The sequence below is a fragment of the Diplotaxodon limnothrissa genome, linkage group LG18 (genome assembly GCF_057381915.1).
Source record: "Diplotaxodon limnothrissa isolate DT_005_m linkage group LG18, D_limnothrissa_male_GT1.1, whole genome shotgun sequence".
Classification (NCBI taxonomy): Eukaryota; Metazoa; Chordata; class Actinopteri; order Cichliformes; family Cichlidae; genus Diplotaxodon; species Diplotaxodon limnothrissa.
In genome coordinates this window covers 4,120,164-4,140,312 of record NC_140613.1, presented here as the reverse complement: position 1 = coordinate 4,140,312, position 20,149 = coordinate 4,120,164, and the positions used below count along the sequence as shown (strand labels likewise).

The following is a 20,149-nucleotide window of genomic DNA, read 5'->3' as shown; positions in this document are numbered from 1 at the left end:
TTAACGAGTATTTTGAGGTCATGTAAAAAGGAATACTATGAGAAATTATTGATTATGAATAAAAATAATACTAAAGGGATTTGGAAAACATTAAATACTATCATTAAAAAGGGCTCTGGACAGTCAGACTATCCTTCGTATTTCACAAATAATGATAGAAACATTACTAATATGAGCGATGTGGTAAATGATCTCAACAAATTCTTTGTAAGTGTTGGGCCAGACTTGGCTGAAACAATTCCTGATATGACAGATTCGGTAGAGAAAGAAACCAGATTCATTGATCGAAATCCTCATTCAATGTTCTTAAAGGCAGTAGAAGAAAAGGAAATCATTGATATTGTTGGGAAATTACAAACAAAAAACTCTACAGACTCTGATGACATAGATATGGAAATAGTCAAGAAGGTGATAGAGGGCATTTCCAAACCCTTAACACATATCTGCAATTTGTCCATACAAACTGGTACATTCCCGACACAAATGAAAATAGCTAAAGTAACACCACTGTACAAAAATGGTGATAAACACCAATTCACAAACTATAGGCCTGTCTCTCTACTTTCTCAATTTTCAAAAATACTGGAAAAATTTTTTATTAATAGACTCGACAAATTCATAGACAAACACAAAATAATAACGGATAGTCAGTATGGTTTCAGATCAAATAGATCAACATCATTGGCATTAATAGAATTGATCGAAAATATCACTAACAATATAGATAAAAGACAATGTACAGCTAGTATATTCATTGACCTAAAAAAAGCTTTTGATACAATTAATCATGAAATATTACTCGATAAATTGGAGTATTATGGCATTAGAGGAGTGGTGTTAGAGTGGGTAAAGAGTTATTTGAGAGACAGGAAGCAATTTGTGAAAATTGGGGAACATCAATCAGAGTGTATGGACATTGTTTGTGGAGTTCCGCAGGGGTCAGTATTGGGACCAAAGCTGTTTATCCTCTATATCAATGACATATGTAGAACATCAGATATATTACAGTTTATTTTATTTGCAGATGATACAAATATTTTTGTGCTGGAGAGAACTTACAGCAGCTTTTGGAAATTGTCACACAAGAAATGATTAAACTGAAAACATGGTTTGATAGAAATAAGTTATCATTAAATTTGGAAAAAACGACATTTATGTTATTCGGAAATTATAAAAAAGATGCCGAAGCAAAGTTATTAGTAAATAATGTCGAATTAGAGCAAGTTTCGGATACAAAATTTCTGGGTGTGATAATAGATAACAAAATCTGCTGGAAACCTCATATAAAGTATTTACAAGCTAAACTGTCAAGAAGTGTCTCCATACTGAGTAAAGTTAAATTTTTTTGCCTTCCAAATCACTCCGGGTACTTTACTGTTCACTTATATTGCCATATTTGGAATACTGTGCGGAAATTTGGGGAAACACATATAAAACTTCACTTCAACCAATATGTAAAATAAAAAAAAAAGCAATCAGGATGATTAGTAAAGCTGGATATAGAGACCATACTAACACCATGTTTTTGAAATTAAAAATATTGAAGTTTATGGATCTTATAAAATACAAAACGGCAAAAATTATGTATAAAGCTAGATACAATATGTTACCAGGAAATATACAGAGGATGTTCTATGACAGAGAAGGAGATTATGAACTAAGGGGTAAGTTGAATCTGAAGATACTTAAAGCACGGTCAAATGTTAAAACTTTTTGTGTAACTATTTATGGAGTAAAACTGTGGAATAGCTTTACTGCAGAATTACAGCAATGCTCAGGAATTGGCAAGTTCATAAAGACACTTCGAAAATTACTTTTGGAAGGATATGATATTGAAGAAGACAATCACCCATTGTATGTATAAATATATCAACTCGTATTTAAATTATAAATATCGTGCCAGTCTTGTTGACATAAGTTTCTTGTGTATTGTGTGGAGTATACGATGAGGAGAATTAGGTAAATATGTGGGATTAATAAGATGTTGAGCAGGGGTAGGAGTTAATAAGTATGTGCATACTTCTTCTTACTCCTTTTCAGACCAAACGACTGTTATCTCATGTTAGATGAATGTGTTTTATTTTATTATAATTCTTTCTTGTTTGTCTGTACAAATGTGTGTGTGAGTATATCTACACATATATTCGTATCCGTAAATGAAAATACATGTAGATGAGTATATATTGTTTTTTTTATTGTTTGTTTTATTATGTCTGAAATAAATAAAGATAAATAAAAAATAAAAAATAAAATAGGCTCCATGTAGTTCAAGTTCTGTTACTGTACTTATGAAGCAAACTGCACACACAGAGTTGGCAAACATTGAGTTTACTTGCATTTAGGCAAAATGATATAAACACTTATCATGAGCCAATATAGCACATTTAACTGCTTTTATTTAGCAGGGATTACACAATACACAAAATTAGTCACAAACATTTTTAATCAAATCTTGCAACATGTTGCTAAGAATAACCAGGACAACCAGGTCAAAGCCATACTGAAGTATAACCTTCATTAACATAAATCACAAAGAAAACATATTTAAATAAAAATTGTATACTTGTCTTGAACTTTTTTAAATCTTTAGTCCTGTGTATCAAAACGTATTTATTGGCTGATAAAAAGGAATCACATCATGGTTGTTACAAGGAACAAGTGATGAAAAACTCATTTTCATGTTTGTTTTCTTCTATACTGAAGAAGAAATACAAGTTTCTGTGGTAAATATTAAAAGAGCATCCATGTTCAATAAATATTTGTGTCACCTTTAAAGACCAATAAAAAAAATATCAAACTTAGAGAAACATAAAGTCAGGGCTGGAACAAACAACATAGAGTGCCCTTCACTGCTGTGGACAGGAAATGTACCGTGACTTGGAGCATGAGGTCATTTTCTACCTCGGGTGCTGCAGTGATTTGGTTTGTCACTCAGGTGGATCCTTAGATGAAAATTCAGTCCTGATTTCCAACTGAATCTTTCCCCACAGGAGCTACAAATATATGGTTTCTCACCTGTGTGGATCCTTCTGTGACTTTTCATAGTCGACAAGTCTCTAAACTCTTTCCTACAGACGTTGCAAGAATACGCTTTCTCACCGGTGTGGATTCTCAAATGAGTTTCTAGTCCTGATTTCTTACCAAATCTTTTCCCACAGGTGATGCAAAAATATGGCTTCTCGCCTGTGTGGATTCTCACGTGACTTTCAAATCCGGATTTCTTATTAAATCTTTTCCCACAGGTGATGCAAAAATATGGCTTCTCGCCTGTGTGGATCCTTACGTGAGTTTCCAATCCTGATTTCCAAATGAATCTTTTCCCACAGGTGCTACAAGAATGTGGCTTCTCACTTGTGTGAACTCTCATGTGTCTCGTCAGGTTGGATTTACACTGAAAAGTTTTTCCACAAGTGTCACAGCTTACAGATTTTTTACTTGTATCAGTTTCACTCCGAGACTTATCTGTTCGGTTTTTGTGACGTCTCCTTTTCTTCAGCTCCGCATTTCTAGTTGATCCCGAGTCCACATGCTGGTTTTCTTCCTGTTCCTCAAGCTCTGGTTCAGGAAAGTTAAGAGCAAGGAGCTGGTCATCGTTTGGTTCTGATTCACTGACGTCACTTTCCTCAAAACTAGAAGTCACCATAAAACTATTGATCTCCTGCTTCAGTACAATCTCCTCCAGCTCCTGACTGGTGCAGAGTTCCTCCTGTTCCTCTTTAATCTGTGGAGGATCTGGGTCCTCCTGGTCCAGACTTGAGTTCCTCTCCTGCTGATTGGCGACAAACTCCTCCTCCTTACAGGCAGTTTGCTGGTGGAGGTCTAAACGAACAATAAAAAAAATGTAATTATAGAAAAACACTTCTGAGAAGATAAAGTTTTAGTTAAAGTCTGTAATGAGGGCATGTTGCTCACATTTGCAGGTGAAATTAAAAGTGTGTAAAAATGAAGTTATTTGTGCACTCTGATGCAAATGAGAACTTGAGTTCTGACATTTTTCAGCAACATTAAGAGTAAAAAAAACCTTTCAAACAAAAAAGAACTCACTTATTACTGACTGACTGATGATCTATTTTGGAGTTGATCTCGAAACTGATCTACATCTTGATATTTTTCAAAATAATCTTCACTATTGGGGGTGGCTGTAGCTCAGGCGGTAGAGCAGATCATCTACTGATCGGTTCGATTCCCGGCTTCACCTAGTCTGCATTTCAAATATCCTTGGGCAAGATACTAACTCCAAGTTGCCTCAAGTTGCTCTTTGATCTGTGGAATGTGTGTCTGAATGTTGGTAGAAAGCACTAAGAAAAATGTGCTTGTGCGAATGGGAGTGAGTGGGTGAATGCACAAGTTTTGTAAAGCGCTTTGAGTGCTCAAGATTGAGTAGAAAAGCGCTATATAAGAACCAGTCCATTTAAAACTCCCTGTCATGTTTTCACGAATACACATTAAATAGATCTGACTGATACAAACTGTAGGTTTAATATTAATGTTAACACTTCAGAAAAGCGATTACAGTTTTACCGCTGGTCTGTAAATCTTTCTCAGGTTTCCAGATGTTATGCAGCTGTCTGAGCCGCTCTTCCCCGCTCCAGACGACGATGCCTTCATCCTCGTGTTTCACTACAAGCTGTTCTCCCTCTTGACTGATGCAGAGTTCCTCCTGTTCCTCTTTGATCTGTGGGGGATCTGTGTCCTCCTGGTCCAGATTGAAGTTCCTCTCCTGCTTCCAGACCTGCTGGCCAGCCAGATCTTCCTCCTCCTTACACTTCATGTTGATGTGGGACTTGAGGAACAAAGTAAAAAGAAAAAGATTAGACAGGTAAAGGTGCAGCCTCAGTCAGCAGGGCTGTACACTGTGAGCATGTTGCTCACATATGTGAGAGAGGTTTGTACAAATGTTTCAGAAGCACCATGTGACTCCCTCTCTTTGTTGGAAAGTCTTATTAATTCACTTTATAACTATTACTTTGAAGATAAATTTCTACCATCACAAAAATATTATGACCTCTTTAAAAACAAACAACGGCAACTACATGACTTAAATTCCATGTTTAGATGAAGGTAATGGTCAATGCCTTTTGACAGGGGAAAAACCTCCACACAGAAGAATCTTACTTGGCTGAATCATAAATTATTCACCATGATTAAAACTGCAGATGAGCAATAATCTGCATTTTATTTTAGCCAAAGAGGAATGTTTCTGTTTGTCTGTGATCTGACTTTTTCTGCTGGGTCCAAATTTCATTTTATCCTGTGTAAGTTTGTTTCTCTTCCTGTTAACTAGCAAAGTCAAAATCACCTTGATTCATTTAACTTTAATTCAATTATAAATGTAATCATTTTATTGAACAATTAATTTCATTTCAATGAAAAACAATTACTTAAAAGAAAGAGATTAAGTTGGAGAGAGACATGTGGCCATCTTTTAGTGAGTTAGACCCTGATTAAGGGGTATTTTTAAAAGTAAAGCCCATCTCTCAAAGTCCCTGCCGGCCTGCCTCCACCTCGGGAAGTCTGTGGGTGCAGACGGAGGTGAGGAGCACCACAGGCGGCAGAGAACTGTCTGTAGCCCCGGAGTGAGGCGTCGTGAACCGAAGCAGACAGCGAACTGTGGCACAGTGCAGAAAACCGAAGCTTTCCCTCCCTGTTTGGTTTTGATGTGTCTCATGAAAGTCTATTGTTAAAAGTTGACCTTTAAAAAAAACGGACGCACTTGTTTGATTAGCTGCTCTCTGATTTTAGCCTGTTAGCTTACAGACTGAGCTCAGATCGTTCCTGTGTTAGTTCATTGAGAACATCACAGTTTTACATACCTGCTGCGTGACTTCATCTCGGGTCTCCGGCTGATATACAGCAGTCTGAGCCAGTGGCGGATCTCATCATCCTGGACGACTGTTTTTAATGTTTTTAACCACGGAGATTTCTTCTGCATCATCAGTCTCTCATTGTTAAACTCTCCCAGAAACTGAAGACAGTTGTGCCATTTCCGCGCTTCTTCTTCTTCTATTGAGTAGACGGCAGACTACACATGTCCAAGGGTAATACTGTCCTCCTCAGGCCATTGGCATCAAGTCAAAGCCTTAAAGTCTGGTACTTTGCGCATGGTCATTTTTTACGAACAGCAGAATCACAAGACAAAGCGTGCCAATGTTTATACTTTTCACTGTGACTGCCAAATAGATGAAAAAGTAGATGTTAAAAAACAACTTATAGTTTTGTCATTGGGCTGGTAGAAAGCTATGAGTTTCTGTCCCTTTGTCTGACCTTAGAGACTTATTTTAAAAGGAAACATTACAATCCTTTAAAGCAAGTATTTTCACCTCTGTTCCCCCCTCTGTACTTAGCTTTTTTGTTGTCATGTCAGTAATTGTCCAGTTGATGGCTCCCTTGGATCACAAGCCTGTCTCATGAGTCCAAGTGAATATATTCTTAATAAACAGCTTTGAAGAATTTGTGACCAACTTTGTTTAATTCGGAACATCATCATCATGAGTCAAACTCACTCTTGGATCTACAAAATATTTAACAAAAACAAACATCACTGAATCATAAGGTATTTGCTCCAACTCTTAGTCCAGAAACACATGAGTGAACTAGATCAGCTGCTCCTCCAGTTCAGCTGTGGATTTATATCATTATTTATATTTGTAAAGTGGATATGCAGTTTTTCAGTACTAATATAAGCATTTTATATCATTGCTTTATTGACAGATGTTTGGTGTTCAAGGTCAGGCATCAGTTTGAAAAAAACAAACAAACACACTGAGTTGAACTTGAACTTCCTACTGACAAAAACTAAAATTGGTGCAAAAATAACCAGAAACATATAAGAAGCATCCTGGAGGTGCTGCAGACAAGATAGGACCAATAACATGTCAACAGGAAATCCTTTTTACTAATTTGTTTATTTCTTTTTAGATTTTTACTCTCCATTTTAAGCCATGATGTTTGCTGATACTGTGTTCCTACTGTTTGTTCTCATTAATAGTTCTGTTTTTAACATTCTGTGCTGAAGCTGGAGGAAATGTTTCTACAGTGTCAGATGATACAGCTCCAAACTAAATAAGTGACTAACTAACGATGCTTTAATACACTTTACTATAAATTATGATATAGTGCACTTTCTTAAAATTTCTTATTGCTCTGTAATTAATTGTTTTCTTTATAAATGTACAAATGAGAATAAAATCTGTGTGATAAAGGAAGGTCTGTAGACTTCTCTGTTAAGATCAGTGAAGAGAAACAACAACATACAAATACCTAAGAAAAATATTCAGTAAACATTTAGAAGATAGAGAAGTTTATGTTGTCATGTGGAGAAATTTTTCAAATAAAAATATCCATAAGCATTGATAGTCTCCATGGCTGAACAGACACAGGAAAGAGCTCCACCTATAAAACGTAAAAACATCAAGACAACATGTTGAAGATGTCGAGGTACTGCCCATAATGTTTGACTGACATCTGATTTATGTGCAGCACATAAATACCACAATAATGATGGAGAGAAACTAAAAGGGAACTAAAATACAGATTTAAACTTACAACAATATGAAAGACTTCAGTCTATTTCACTTTAATCAACTCAGCAGTGGCTCCATAACAGTAAAACATCAGTCCAGCATAGAGCGGCTGAGTGAATGTGGTCTGGACTCTGTGGAGGAGAGTCATGGTTTCAGAGACGCTGTAGAAGGACAAAATACCTGCTCTGTGATCCAGGTACACTCCTACTCTGGAGGAACGAGGACCTGAGACACGAGTTTGGATGTTGTTGTACCGAAATGTAAAACTGTTGTTGTCACAATCTAATGACCAAGATTTGTCATTATGTCCAAATAAACATTCATATCCTTCTCTGCTGATATTCTTGTATGCGACTGCTACAATAACTCCTCCCCCTCTCCACTCCACCTCCCAGTAACAACGTCCAGTCAGACTCTCTCGACTCAGGACCTGATACCACCATCCAGTGAATCTGTCTGGATGATCAGAATAAGACTGTTGTTGTTTCACTTTTACTTTTCTGTTCCCCTCTGATAATAACAGCCATGTGTTTGCTGTGTTTGGATCCAGTGTGATTTCACATGAATATTTTAAGAATCCAGCTCTGGTCTTTGGCTCTGGTTGTGACAGTGAAACATCCACTTCAGTGACTGTCAGTGAGATGTTTGTCCATTCCTCTCTCAGAATGTCCTGTAGTTTATCTCTGACCTCTGACACAGCTGCTGTCACATCCTCAAAGTAGCTCAGAGGACGGATATTGATGCTGGATGAGTCTGTAGACTCACTGAGTGCTGACAGTGAGGGGTAGTTGTGTAGAAACTGGATGTGATCCTCTGTGTGTGAGAGCTGCTTCAGCTCAGCATCTTTCCTCTTCAGCTCAGTGATCTCCTGCTCCAGCTTCTCCTGAAGCTCTTTGACTCGACTCACTTCAGTTTCCTGCTGGGATCTGATCTGCTGCTTCACATCAGAGCTTCTTTTCTGGATGAGATGGATCAGCTCAGTGAAGATCTTCTCACTGTGCTCCACTGTTTGATCAGCAGACTGATTGATGGCCTCCACCTCCTGTTGAAGCAGCTTCACATCTTTCTCTCTGTCCTGGATTCTCTGCTGGATGTTTTGTCGACTCACCTCCAGCTCTCTCTGCCTCTCAGTCCTTTCTGCTGCAGCTGAGACTGTGTCGTGGCCTTTATGTTCATCCACAGAGCAGAGATAACAGATACTCTGCTGATCAGTACGGCAGAACATCTTCATCACCTCATCATGACGAGAGCAGATGTTCTCCTGGAGCTTCTTGGAGGGCTCCACCAGCTTGTGTTTGTCAAATGCAGGACATTCATAATGAAGCTTAACATGTTTCTCACAGTAAGAGACCAAACACACCAGACAGGACTTGAAGGCTTTCATTTTTCTTCCAGTGCAGACATCACAGGCCACATCTTCAGGTCCAGCATAGCAGTGATCAGCAGGAGCAGCTTGGAGTCCAGTCTTCTTCAGCTCCTCCACTAAAACTGCTAACATGGTGTTTTTCACCAGGACAGGCCTCGCTGTGAAAGTCTGTCTGCACTGAGGGCAGCTGTAGATTTTCTTCTTTTCCTCTTCATCCCAGAAGCTTTCAATACACTTCATGCAGTAGCTGTGTCCACAGGGAATAGCCACCGGATTCTTCAGTAGATCCAAACAGATCGAACAAGAGAAGGTTTCTCGGTCCAGCTGAACACTTTTCTGCGCCATTTCACCCAACAGTGTCAGTGACTGTGTGAGTTTCACTTCCTCAGAACTGAAACTGCTCTGATCTAAACAACATATGTTTCTGTAGCGAATGGGATCTGTCAGCTCTTATACGTCACCACATGTTGGTTGCACCCATCTTCAAACTGCAGATCAGAAGGGGAGGGAACAAGGGAACATGTGGACAGAGAGGAGGTGCTGAGTTAGAGAGCAGGAAGAGGGAGGGTTATCAGTAGTGATGTGCGATACCACTGATTTCCTTTCCGATCCGATACCAAGTAATATTCAGGGTGGTATCGACGATACTGATCCGATACCGATACTTTGTACAAAACGGATTTTATTTATTGTATCTCAAATTATAGCGTCATAATGATTACAGGACATCAGAATACCTTCTTCTTATCACTTAATAATGCAGAGTTCATCATATAGAAATAAAAAAACTAAAGTTGTGTGCTATTTGAACACCTTGCCTGCCTGGAGGACTAAAGGACTCCGTGAGAGACTCTCACCCTAGCAGCACCTGTCCCTCTCCTCCTCTTCAGTTCGCCTCAACATACGCTCGTCATATTTTGTGATATGATTTACTCTGAGGTGTTTGACAAGGTTAGTGATGTTGCCACAACCATACATGCCAACCCTCCCGATTTTTCCGGGAGAATCCCACCTTTCTCCAGATTTTCCACCCGGACAACAAAGTTGAAAAACCATATCGCAGAATTCATAGCGCGGCCCAGCCAATTCCAGTTTCCAACAATGACGGCAGCGACTTAGTTTTAATATCACTCTTATTTCTCTTTCTGGGTCGCAAAAAAACTTTTAACATATTTTCAGGTGAGAATGTAGCTGTGTAAACTTCAAATATCTGAGCCGACCGACACATCGTCTTCAAACCCCCGCGGTCTTTCACCACTCGGGTTAAACATGATGTACAAGTCACTTTGATAACTTAAAAATGTTCTTGTTTGGCTTTTTCAGTGTTTTATTTGTTCGTGAGTAAATCGGTTTGGCTGAGATTAAAGTTATTAGATTAGATTAAATTAAATTAAACTTTATTATTCCCTCGGGAGGGTTCCTCCGGGGTTTTCACACAGCTGAATAAACGTCAAACAGAAAACTGATTAAACAGAAGAGTTTACGTCAGTGTCCGGTTATATTTTAGACAGCAAGGAGCAGACGGCAGAGTTTCACTCCACCGAGGGAGCTCGTGACGTACTACCCGGCTTTCTTTAGACCGCGAAGGCCGGTCCTCAGGTGGAAGCAGCCTCTGAATTTGGACACCCCCGCTGTTTCCGGGCCGGCCAATAATAACGGTGACATTTAACGTATTTTATCCGATAAATAAACCCTGTAAAATATATTTATCCGCCCAAACAGCCCTTTTGAATGTCTCCCTAATTCTGAGGTCTCAAGGTTGGCAAGTATGGCCACAACACCTCACTTTTTTTGCCACATTTATTGCAAACCACGGCTCAGCTGTTTGTGGAGGTAAAATACATCCGCACAATTACGCTCAGCCATTGTTGTGAGTGCGCACGCCAAGGGGCTGCGAGACATTTATACAGCCGTATTTCGCACATGACTATGAAAGGCGGAAGAGGAAGTAGTTCCTTTGAATGTAGGCAATCCGAATGTTATAGTTTCTTTCCACTGTGTTCCTGTTAATGATAAACTACAAATTTACTCTAAATTACTAAAATATCGATATTTTAATGTGAGAATCGATTCTAGAACATAAATGATTGGTATCGGAGGAATCGATATTTCAGGATCGATCCGCACATCACTAGTTATCAGACACTAATTCAATCCTGGAACATGTGAGCCTGTGAGTTTTTCATTTAAAAATAGCACTGCTCAGCCTTTAAAGTTGTTAAATAACCTTAACATTTAAAAGACAATCTTTTCATGTAAATTAGTTTAAATTATCATTTTAGTCATTACAGGATATCAAATACTGCAGCTGAACTAAGAAATTGTTGTAGAAAAAAGCAATAAAAGGTCGTTCCCCCTCTGTCCCCTCCTGGTCACCTGTGCCTCAATTTTATGAGATGAGATGGATCAGCTCAGTGAAGATCTTCTCACTGTGCTCACTGTTTTATCAGCAGACTGATTTTATTCCACAACCTAGACATCCACATTACTCACACTCTCATAACACATACATATAGGGCCTTGGGATCGGGCATGTTATACGGTGTCCAGAGGACAGTCTTTGTATTCAACCTCACCTCTGGCGCCGGTGCCCACCTCTCAGTTTTAAATGCATGTAGACATTGAGGGTTCTCAGGAGGGGCCGTGCTGTACAGTACATGTACAGTGTCCATTTGTGTCTGTATCCAGGTTGGATGAGCGCCGAGTATTTGTATATGTGTGCATGAGGGTGGGAATGCATGTTTGGGTCTGTGTGTGCCTAGTCTTAGACTCCACCCCCTTGGAACATCTCAGGCCCTCCAAGGTATGGAGGCCTATTTCCCCTCACCACACTCCCTGGTTGATGAACTCAGACATCGGTGCATACTTGGTGTCCAGGGCTGGACGCTCAGGTCTGTACCAGCTCACTGCTGGTACGGCTGCTTGGTGGGGCCTGGTGCCTGTGGCTCGGTCGTGCCCCTTGCGGGGGCTCGATTCACTCTGGCACAGCTGGCTGCCTGCAGAGCCCGCGTGTACGTCACTGCAGCCCCCTCTGGCTTCTGCTCTGTGGCTGTTGGGTGACCCCTCATCTGGGGCTCTCCTCAGCTCTTCCCAGGAAGGTGGCACGGTTGCCCCTCCGGTGGTCCTCTTTGGGCGCTCGCACTCTGGGGGCCTCTGGATGTCTGGGGCCTGGATCTCCTCCATGCCTGCTTCATGCCCTGGGGGACGGGGCTATGGCTCCCCACACCTTCTAGCAGATCGTTACATGGAGAAGCCTTTTGAATAGACGAGCACTCATCCACACAGGTGTTCACACACACAAGCTACACCTTTCTTGGCTGCTACCTCAAACCACATTATGCGATGTCAATCTTGCGTGCTGCACAATCACATTCAGTATTTAATATTTACTGTTATTTACACTTAGCTAGATTATTGCAATGGTGTTGTGTTATTATGTTGCTCTCTTTTTTGCTTGTTTTCTCTTATTTTCTTCTCTCAACAGGTGACCTGGGAGATATTTTTTAAGTGCCCTTTCTCACTGTCCCTCTTCCCCTTTTCTTCCTTCCTTCCTTCCTTCCTTCCTTCCTTCCTTCCTTCCTTCCTTCCTTCCTTCCTTCCTTCCTTCCTTCCTTCCTTCCTTCCTATCCCCCAGTCATGTCTGTCCTATCTGTAACAGCTGAAAATAAATTAAAATAAATAAATAATAACAAAGGTTGATCAAATAGACCAATATGGCATGGCCGTGATGGTCCATTTGGTAAATTAAGTTAGTTGGGCATCTTTTTTGGCCTTCAGACAATAATTCTGATGGCTAAAAAACAACAAGGAAAGAAAGAAAGAAAGAAAGAAAGAAAGAAAGAGAAAAAAGTAATAAAAATGTCTCTAAAACATCTTTTAAGATGAATCTTTTTATGATTGAGTAAAAAAAAAAAATGCTAAAATTCGAGTGCAGTGTTGAGTAAAATGGTTTTATTAAAATTTAATTGACCCTTTGAAATTATTTGTTGGAAGTCTTAAATCCCACTGAACAGGGGAAGAGAAAGAGACAGAGACACAAAGATAGCAACACAGAGGTAAATAAACATGGAGACAAGACACTGAGAATAAGACAGAAGGGGAAATGCCCAAAGTCCCATATCTCTGACAAGTTAAGTCACTTTTATTCATAAAAAAACCCCAGAACTTAAATATAATTATAAACCACACATAAACATAATCATACACTCAACAAAAATATAAACGCAACACCTTTGTTTCTGCTCCGATTTGACATGGGATGGACATAAAGACCTAAAAGTCACTCCAGATACACAATATTACCATCCCTCCCAAACATTGTTCACAAATCAGTCTAAATGTGTGATAGTGAGCACTTCTGCTTTGCTGAGATAATCCATCCCACCTCACGGGTGTGCCACATCAAGATGCTGATCTGACATCATGAGTAGTGCACAGGTGTACCTCAGACTGCCCACAACAAAAGGCCACCCTGGAATGTGCAGTTTTTTGCTTTATTGGGGGTCTGGGGACTCAGAACCGGTCAGTATCTGGTGTGACCACCATTTGCCTCATGCAGTGCAACACATCGTCTTCGCATGGAGTCTATCAGATTGTCAATTGTGGCCTGTGGAATGTTGGTCCACTCCTCTTCAATGGCTGTGCGAGGTTGTTGGATATTCGTGGGAACTGGTACACGCTGTCGTATACGCCGGTCAAGCACATCCCGAACATGCTCAATGGGTGACATGTCCGGTGAGTATGCTGGCCATGCAAGAACTGGGACATTCTCAGCTTCCAAGAACTGTGTACAGATCCTTGCAACATGGGGCCGTGCATTATCTTGCTGGAACATGAGGTGATGTTCATGGATGTATGGCACAACAATGGGCCTCAGGATCTCATCACGGTATCTCTGTGCATTCAGAATGCCATCAATGAAATGCACCCGTGTTCTTCGTCCATAACAGATGCCTGCCCATACCATAACCCCACCACCACCATGGGCCACTCGATCCACAACATTGACATCAGCAAAGCGCTCACCCACACGACGCCACACACGCTGTCTGCCATCTGCCCTGAACAATGTGAACCGAGATTCATCCGTGAAGCGCACACCTCTCCAACGTGCCAGACGCCATCGAATGTGAGCATTTGCCCACACAAGTCTGTTGCGGCGACGAGCTGGAGTCAGGTCAAGACCCCGATGAGGACGGCGAGCATGCAGTTGAGCCTCCCTGAGACGGTTTCTGACAGTTTGTGCAGAAATTGTTTGGTTATGCACACCAATTGTTCCAGCAGCTGTCTGAGTGGCTGGTCTCAGACGATCTTGGAGGTGAACCTGCTGGATGTGGAGGTCCTGGGCTGGTGTGGTTACACGTGGTCTGCGGTTGTGAGGCCGGTTGGATGTGCTGCCATATTCTCTGAAACGCCTGTGGAGACGGCTTATGGTTGAGGGATGGACATTCAATGCACGGGCAACAGATCTGGTTGACATTCCTGCTGTCAGCATGCCAATTGCACGCTCCCTCAATGCATGTGGCATCTGTGGCATTTTGCTGTGAGATAAAACTGCACATTCCAGGGTGGCCTTTTGTTGTGGGCAGTCTGAGGTACACCTGTGCACTACTCATGATGTCAGATCAGCATCTTGATGTGGCACACCTGTGAGGTGGGATGGATTATCTCAGCAAAGCAGAAGTGCTCACTATCACACATTTAGACTGATTTGTGAACAATGTTTGGGAGGGATGGTTATATTGTGTATCTGGAGTGACTTTTAGGTCTTTATGTCCATCCCATGTCAAATCGGAGCAGGAACAAAGGTGTTGCGTTTATATTTTTGTTGAGTGTAGAACAATTAAAAGTAAAACATACCAAAAACACATCAAATGGAGAGTGAAGCAAATATTATTAATAACAACAAATGCACATATTAATAATATAAACCAAAATCCTTCAATAAAAAGGCTACAAACAGAAACAACAATTTGAAACAGCAATAAGAAAACAGTGAAAGTGACTACAGATATAGACCTTCCTAGGGAGGCCTGAAGTGCAAACATACCCTCTACACTCCCTTCATAAAACAGGGGACCATGATTACCACCATAGTTGGCCGGTCTGAAGGCACTGACCTCAACTTCCATACAATGTTTGAGCAGGACAACCAGGACAGACCCACAACATACAGAGCCTTAAGTGACCGCAGGCAAATCTCATCCACCCCACCACCACAGTGATGGGCAAGTCTCCCTGCCCACTGTACAAAATGTGCTTCACAGACGTTGTTTCATGTTGTAAAGATTGTGCCTTAAAAAAATAGCCACAAGAAGTTTTAAAGAAATCTTTATTTCACTTTTAAGACACATAACCAACACCAACATACGAATCAACAGGATGAGCACATGCTGAAATTCAGTCTTCATGAAAATCAAGATTAAATCACAAAATGTTTGGTCTCATGTGTGTTTCTTTCCAGCTTTGACTCTGTGGAGTAAAACCTCTCCACTAAACAAAAAAATAAAACATCTCAGCAACTTTTTTGTCACCTCCACAGCTCAACACGATACAAATATCACATCAAATGAATGTAAATACGTGTTTCATCTTCATTACAGGTTTTAATGGAATATGCAACAAACAGAATTAGGGCTGTGACATATCATATGATCTGCAATAATACTGGTATAAATGTTTACAAAAAAGTGTGTTTAGAGGAACATCATGTGTTTGCATTCACCCCAATGAGTCAACCCCAGTCATGTCTCACAGCCAGAGCCATATGTCGGGCTCCAGTCACAGTTTGGTAGCTGAATGTTCGCAAAATATGCAAGAAAACTTTTCCCACTGAAAGTGAAAAAAGCAAACCTGTTACAACACTTTAAGCAAAAACACACTTGAGTACAACCGGGCTGTGAAGGCACGTGAGCAGGAGATACTAGCAGCAGTGATGTGCGACCCAAAGGTAAACAAATGATTCAACCATGCATCACTGGAGCACTCGCGAGTTACATTTCATATAACAGCAAGAGCAGTCAGTGGATGGAAATTACTGATGTGCTACACGGTGGAAAAGCAGGAGGTTAAAAAGCTCGACCCAAGATGAAACAAACCAGGTAGAATTTCTTTTCCTTATATGACAGAATTGTGCAGGCTCCGCATTACAAGGTTATTTTGGATATTAAGCTAGAGTGTAAGCACTTGTAATACACTTTTCTTAAAACTTCCAGGAAAAACACCCCTGAGGATACTTATGTGCTCATATTTCATGTATGCCGTGTCACTAACATTGCACTATAATGTTGTTCATAGAGTATTTAAAGGTAGAATGGGAGGCAGAGCCTTCAGCTTTTAAGATTAGACTTAAAACTTTCCTTGTTGCAGATGGGGGTCCCTCCCTGAGCCTGGTTCTGCTGGAGGTTTCTTCCTGTTAAAAAGGAGTTTTTCCTTCCCACTGTCGCCAAAACGCTTGCTAATAGGGGGTCATATGACTGTTTGGGTTTTCTCTGTTTTCATTGTATTATTGTTGGGTCTTTACCTTACAATATCAAGCACCTTGAGGTGGCCACATTTTCACACTTTGAATTAGCTAAGCTGTCATCAGTGACAGCAGCTCACTGGAAGAGAAAGATGGAAAATCCATCATTTACTTACACATATAAATGCTGCTGCCTGCCGAGCTGATAAAATGTACATTATTTTTTTTAAATGTAAGTTTCTTGAAATATTATTTTGAGGCTATATCTCCCACCCCTACATACAATAAACAATACAGAGTTTTTTAAGGAAGGAGGTCATCTGATCTGCTCTGATCTGGCTTCTCAGTGGACTGCTTCATCTGACAGTTCTCCCACTTTTAACTAGTGTGAATCCTCATGTGTCTTTGTAACTGTATCCTCTGAATGAAGCTTTTCCCACAGGTGCTACATGAATGAGGCTTCTCACCTGTGTGAATTCTCATGTGAGTTTTCAAGTTTATCATCTGACTGAATCCCCTCCCACAGGTGCCGCAGGAGTGCAGCTTCTCGCCTGTGTGGCTTCTCTGGTGTCTCTCCAGTGTTGGTTTCTGACTGAAGCTTTTCCCGCAGGTGCTACAAGAATAAGGCTTCTCACCTGTGTGAACTGTCATGTGCTTTTTGAACGTTGATTGGTCTCTAAATTCTTTTCCGCAGATGCCACAAGAATACGGCTTCTCACCTGTGTGGATTCTCATGTGAGTTTTCAAGTTTATCATCAGGCTGAATCTTTTTCCGCAGGTGCTGCAAGAATGTGGCTTCTCACCTGTGTGAACCCTCATATGTCTCGTTAGTTTGGATCTGTACTCAAAGGTTTTTCCACAAATCTCACATTTCACAAACTTTTTACTTGTGTCAGTTTTACGCTGACTCTCTGACACAGGAAAGTTGTCTTGCTGATCTCTGCTCTCTGGTTCAGGAGAGCTGGAAGAAAGGAGACGTTCACTGTCCAGCTCTGGCTCACTTTCCTCATAAGTAGGAGCCACCATGAAGATAATAATGCCTTCAGTCTCCTGCTTCACTACAAGCTGATCTACGTCCTGACTGGTGCAAGGTTCCTCCTCTTCCTCTTTTATCTGTGGAAGCTCCGGATCCTCCTGGTCGAGGCTGAAGTTTCTCTCCTGGTCCCCAAAAACCAGTTCCTCCTCACATTCATGCTGTTGTGGGAAAGCTGAGGTGACAAATGGACAAAATTACTTGTCTTAGATAAATATAGAAGTATAACAAGAATGACTACTCGGCAGTGGTGTCTACAGCTGTCCATTTCCAACTCTACAACAGAGTTTAATCAAAATATCATCCGAAATATCATCATATCATTTACCCAGACCTGGAAACTGTTAAAATAAGATTTCATGCACTCACTTCTAACACGTTAGTAAATTTCTATGCACCAATCACAGTTTGTCCACCAATTACTGTTGGAAAGATGTTTATGTAAATGATAAGACAAACATCAGACAGAAGGGGAAATTTAAAAGTAGGATTAAAATATGGGGATAAAAAGCAGCGAAGCTCTCAGAAAACCTCGACTAACAATCAGCTGAGTTTATTTAAACACTGGCCTTGAAGAACTCTGATGTGTTTCCAAAATATCTTTATTGAATGAATTAAAGTCATATTAATTTTTAGGTAAGACCATTACGGTTTTACATACCCCTGCTGTGTAAGTTCATTTCAGGTTTCCAGATGTTATCCAGCTGTCTGAGCTGCTCTTCTTCAGTCCAGATGAGGCCTTCATCCTCCTGTTTGAGTACAATCTTTTCTACGTCATCGCTGATGCAGAGTTCCTCCTCTTCCTCTTTGATCTGTGGAGGATCTGGGCCCTCCTGGTCCAGACTGGAGTTCCTCTCCTGGTTGGAGACCTGCTGGTCATACAGGCCCTCCTCTTCCTCACACTTCATGTTAGGGGGAGATCTTGAGGAACAAAGGGTCACTGAGGAAAAAGGTTAATAATGTGATGACAGGAAAACACATCTGAGCAAATATAGTCCACTCTGAGCATGTCCTCATATGGGAGTGAAATTTAAACTGTACAAATGTGAACAATGAAAGTGTAAGTTACTCTCGAGCTCTGATACTCTTATTAGGAAAGTTCAGAGTACAAATCATTCAGGTAGCTGCTGCCAGCTTCACGCTGCAAGTAAATGTTTGTCATTGTTGTAGATTAAACTGAAAATCTCACAGTGCCATAGCAGATAAGTACCAGTCAGGTTTCACAGCCAGTCATTGCACAGAATCAACCCAACTAAAGTCATCAGTGATCTGAAGATTATTAGGGACTCAGAGTTTCAGTCTTAGTTCTATTTGATCTCATTGCTGCCTTTGATACTGTTGATCATGACATTTTAAATCAAAGGTTTCATCATTTAGTTGGTTTAACTGGACAGTTCTCAATTGGCTCTCGACCTTTGACCCAGTTAAACCTCTCAGGTCATCAGGTTCAGATCTGTTAACTGTTCCCAAAATCAGATGTAAGTGTGCTAAGAGTGTGTTCAGTTACTGTGCTCCTGTTCTTTGGAGCATGCAGCCATAGTTTGCCTGCTGTGGCTGCATTCAAAACTAACAACTATGTTTCCATGCTTTGTGAATAACACTGACATCTGTGAGATTTGAGCTGATTTAGTTCGAGTTAAGACTGTTTATTAGAACATTACAAAGTTATTTTAAAAACTTCATCATTTTCTTGAACCCAAATATAATTCAGTTGAAAAATATACATTTTAAAATGAGGTGAGGATGGTGGGGGAGGCACGATGGTCTTGTAGGGTTAGACCCTGATTAAGGGGTATTTTTGAAAGTAAAGCCCATCTCTCAAAGTCCCTGCCGGCCTGCCTCCACCTCGGGAAGCCTGTGGGTGCAGACGGAGGTGAGGAGCACCACAGGCGGCAGAGGACTGTCTGTAGCCCCGGAGTGAGGCGTCGTGAACCGAAGCAGACAGCGAACTGTGGCACAGTGCAGAAAACAGAAGCTTTCCCTCCCTGCCTCCTTTATCTTAATCTTCTAAATAAATCTTCTATAAAGGCACTTTCTCTCGGTCTCAAGGTTTGTTTAATGCTAAAAGTTTACCGTAAAAAAGAGACGCACTTGTGTGATTAGCCGCTCCCTGATTTCAGTATGTTAGCCTACAAGCTGAGCTCTGATCAGGTCCTACATGAGTTGTATTCTTGTGTTAGTCCACTGAGACCATCGCAGTTTTACCTGTTATGCGTAACTTTATCTCGGGTTTCCGGCTGATATCCAGCAGTCTCTGCTGAAGGTTGATCTCATACTGGACGATCAGACGTTCTGTTAACCTCAGAGCAGATTTCTTCTGCAGCAGTCAGCCAGTCTCTCCACTATTGCTTCAGACCCTGAAATGTTTCTCAGTCGTAGCACCAAAATAAACTCTTCCAGCTAACAGTCCGTCACACATGAAGCTAGCATCCATCAGAGCCTGTGAGCAGCACGAAGCAGCGCCCCACTTCAGCAGCTGCATCCATAGGCCGTGAAGGCCGAACCGAGCGGCTTTAAATGGGACTGTCTCGCTTACGTCGCGCTGCTCCTGTTGCCTAGCAACCGCCACAGAAGCGATTCATTGGTATCCGAGGCCGAGAGACGTTCACGGACAGGTACAAGGTCGTTAAGCTGGTTCCTGGAGCCAACAGCAACGTTAACGCCAACGACATGTAAATTGTATGTTACACTTGGGAAAAATGTATCAAAAGTGGAAATAAAATATTTCTTTATTCATTTGCATTTCCTTTATCCCTTTAACTCTA

General features: G+C 40.9%; 2 protein-coding genes and 1 pseudogene across 2 annotated transcripts; 1 reads left to right on the top strand and 2 right to left on the bottom strand.

Annotated features, from left to right (window-relative positions):
- Positions 1-2,621: 2,621 nt before the first annotated feature.
- Positions 2,622-19,831, bottom strand: LOC146612864 (uncharacterized). The gene is made up of 6 exons (XM_085377659.1): positions 19,590-19,831; positions 18,046-18,324; positions 16,735-17,559; positions 5,814-5,875; positions 4,522-4,783; positions 2,622-3,819 (listed from the first exon to the last, which is right to left on the bottom strand). The coding sequence occupies exons 2-6, from the start codon at positions 18,290-18,292 to the stop codon at positions 2,891-2,893; spliced, it is 2,325 nt and encodes a 774-aa protein (XP_085233785.1). The 5' UTR covers positions 18,293-18,324; positions 19,590-19,831; the 3' UTR covers positions 2,622-2,890.
- On the bottom strand, positions 5,816-9,300 carry LOC146612866 (tripartite motif-containing protein 16-like). The gene has a single exon (XM_085378393.1). It carries the CDS (start codon positions 9,232-9,234, stop codon positions 7,567-7,569), a length of 1,668 nt encoding a protein of 555 aa, XP_085234519.1. The 5' UTR covers positions 9,235-9,300; the 3' UTR covers positions 5,816-7,566.
- Positions 13,503-14,379, top strand: LOC146612865 (uncharacterized; annotated as a pseudogene).
- Positions 19,832-20,149: the final 318 nt, after the last annotated feature.

What these genes read in the sequence shown, in the direction of transcription:
- LOC146612866 (XM_085378393.1), bottom strand. Translation starts at nt 9,234, where the DNA reads ATGGCGCAGAAAAGTGTTCAGCTGGACCGAGAAACCTTCTCTTGTTCG.
- LOC146612864 (XM_085377659.1), bottom strand. Translation starts at nt 18,292, where the DNA reads ATGAAGTGTGAGGAAGAGGAGGGCCTGTATGACCAGCAGGTCTCCAAC. An exon ending in GAGATGAAGTCACGCAGCAG is followed by an intron (nt 4,784 to 5,813) that starts GTATGTAAAACT and finishes TTGTTCCTCAAG; the next exon opens with TCCCACATCAACATGAAGTG. An exon ending in GAAAGATTTACAGACCAGCG is followed by an intron (nt 3,820 to 4,521) that starts GTAAAACTGTAA and finishes TTGTTCGTTTAG; the next exon opens with ACCTCCACCAGCAAACTGCC.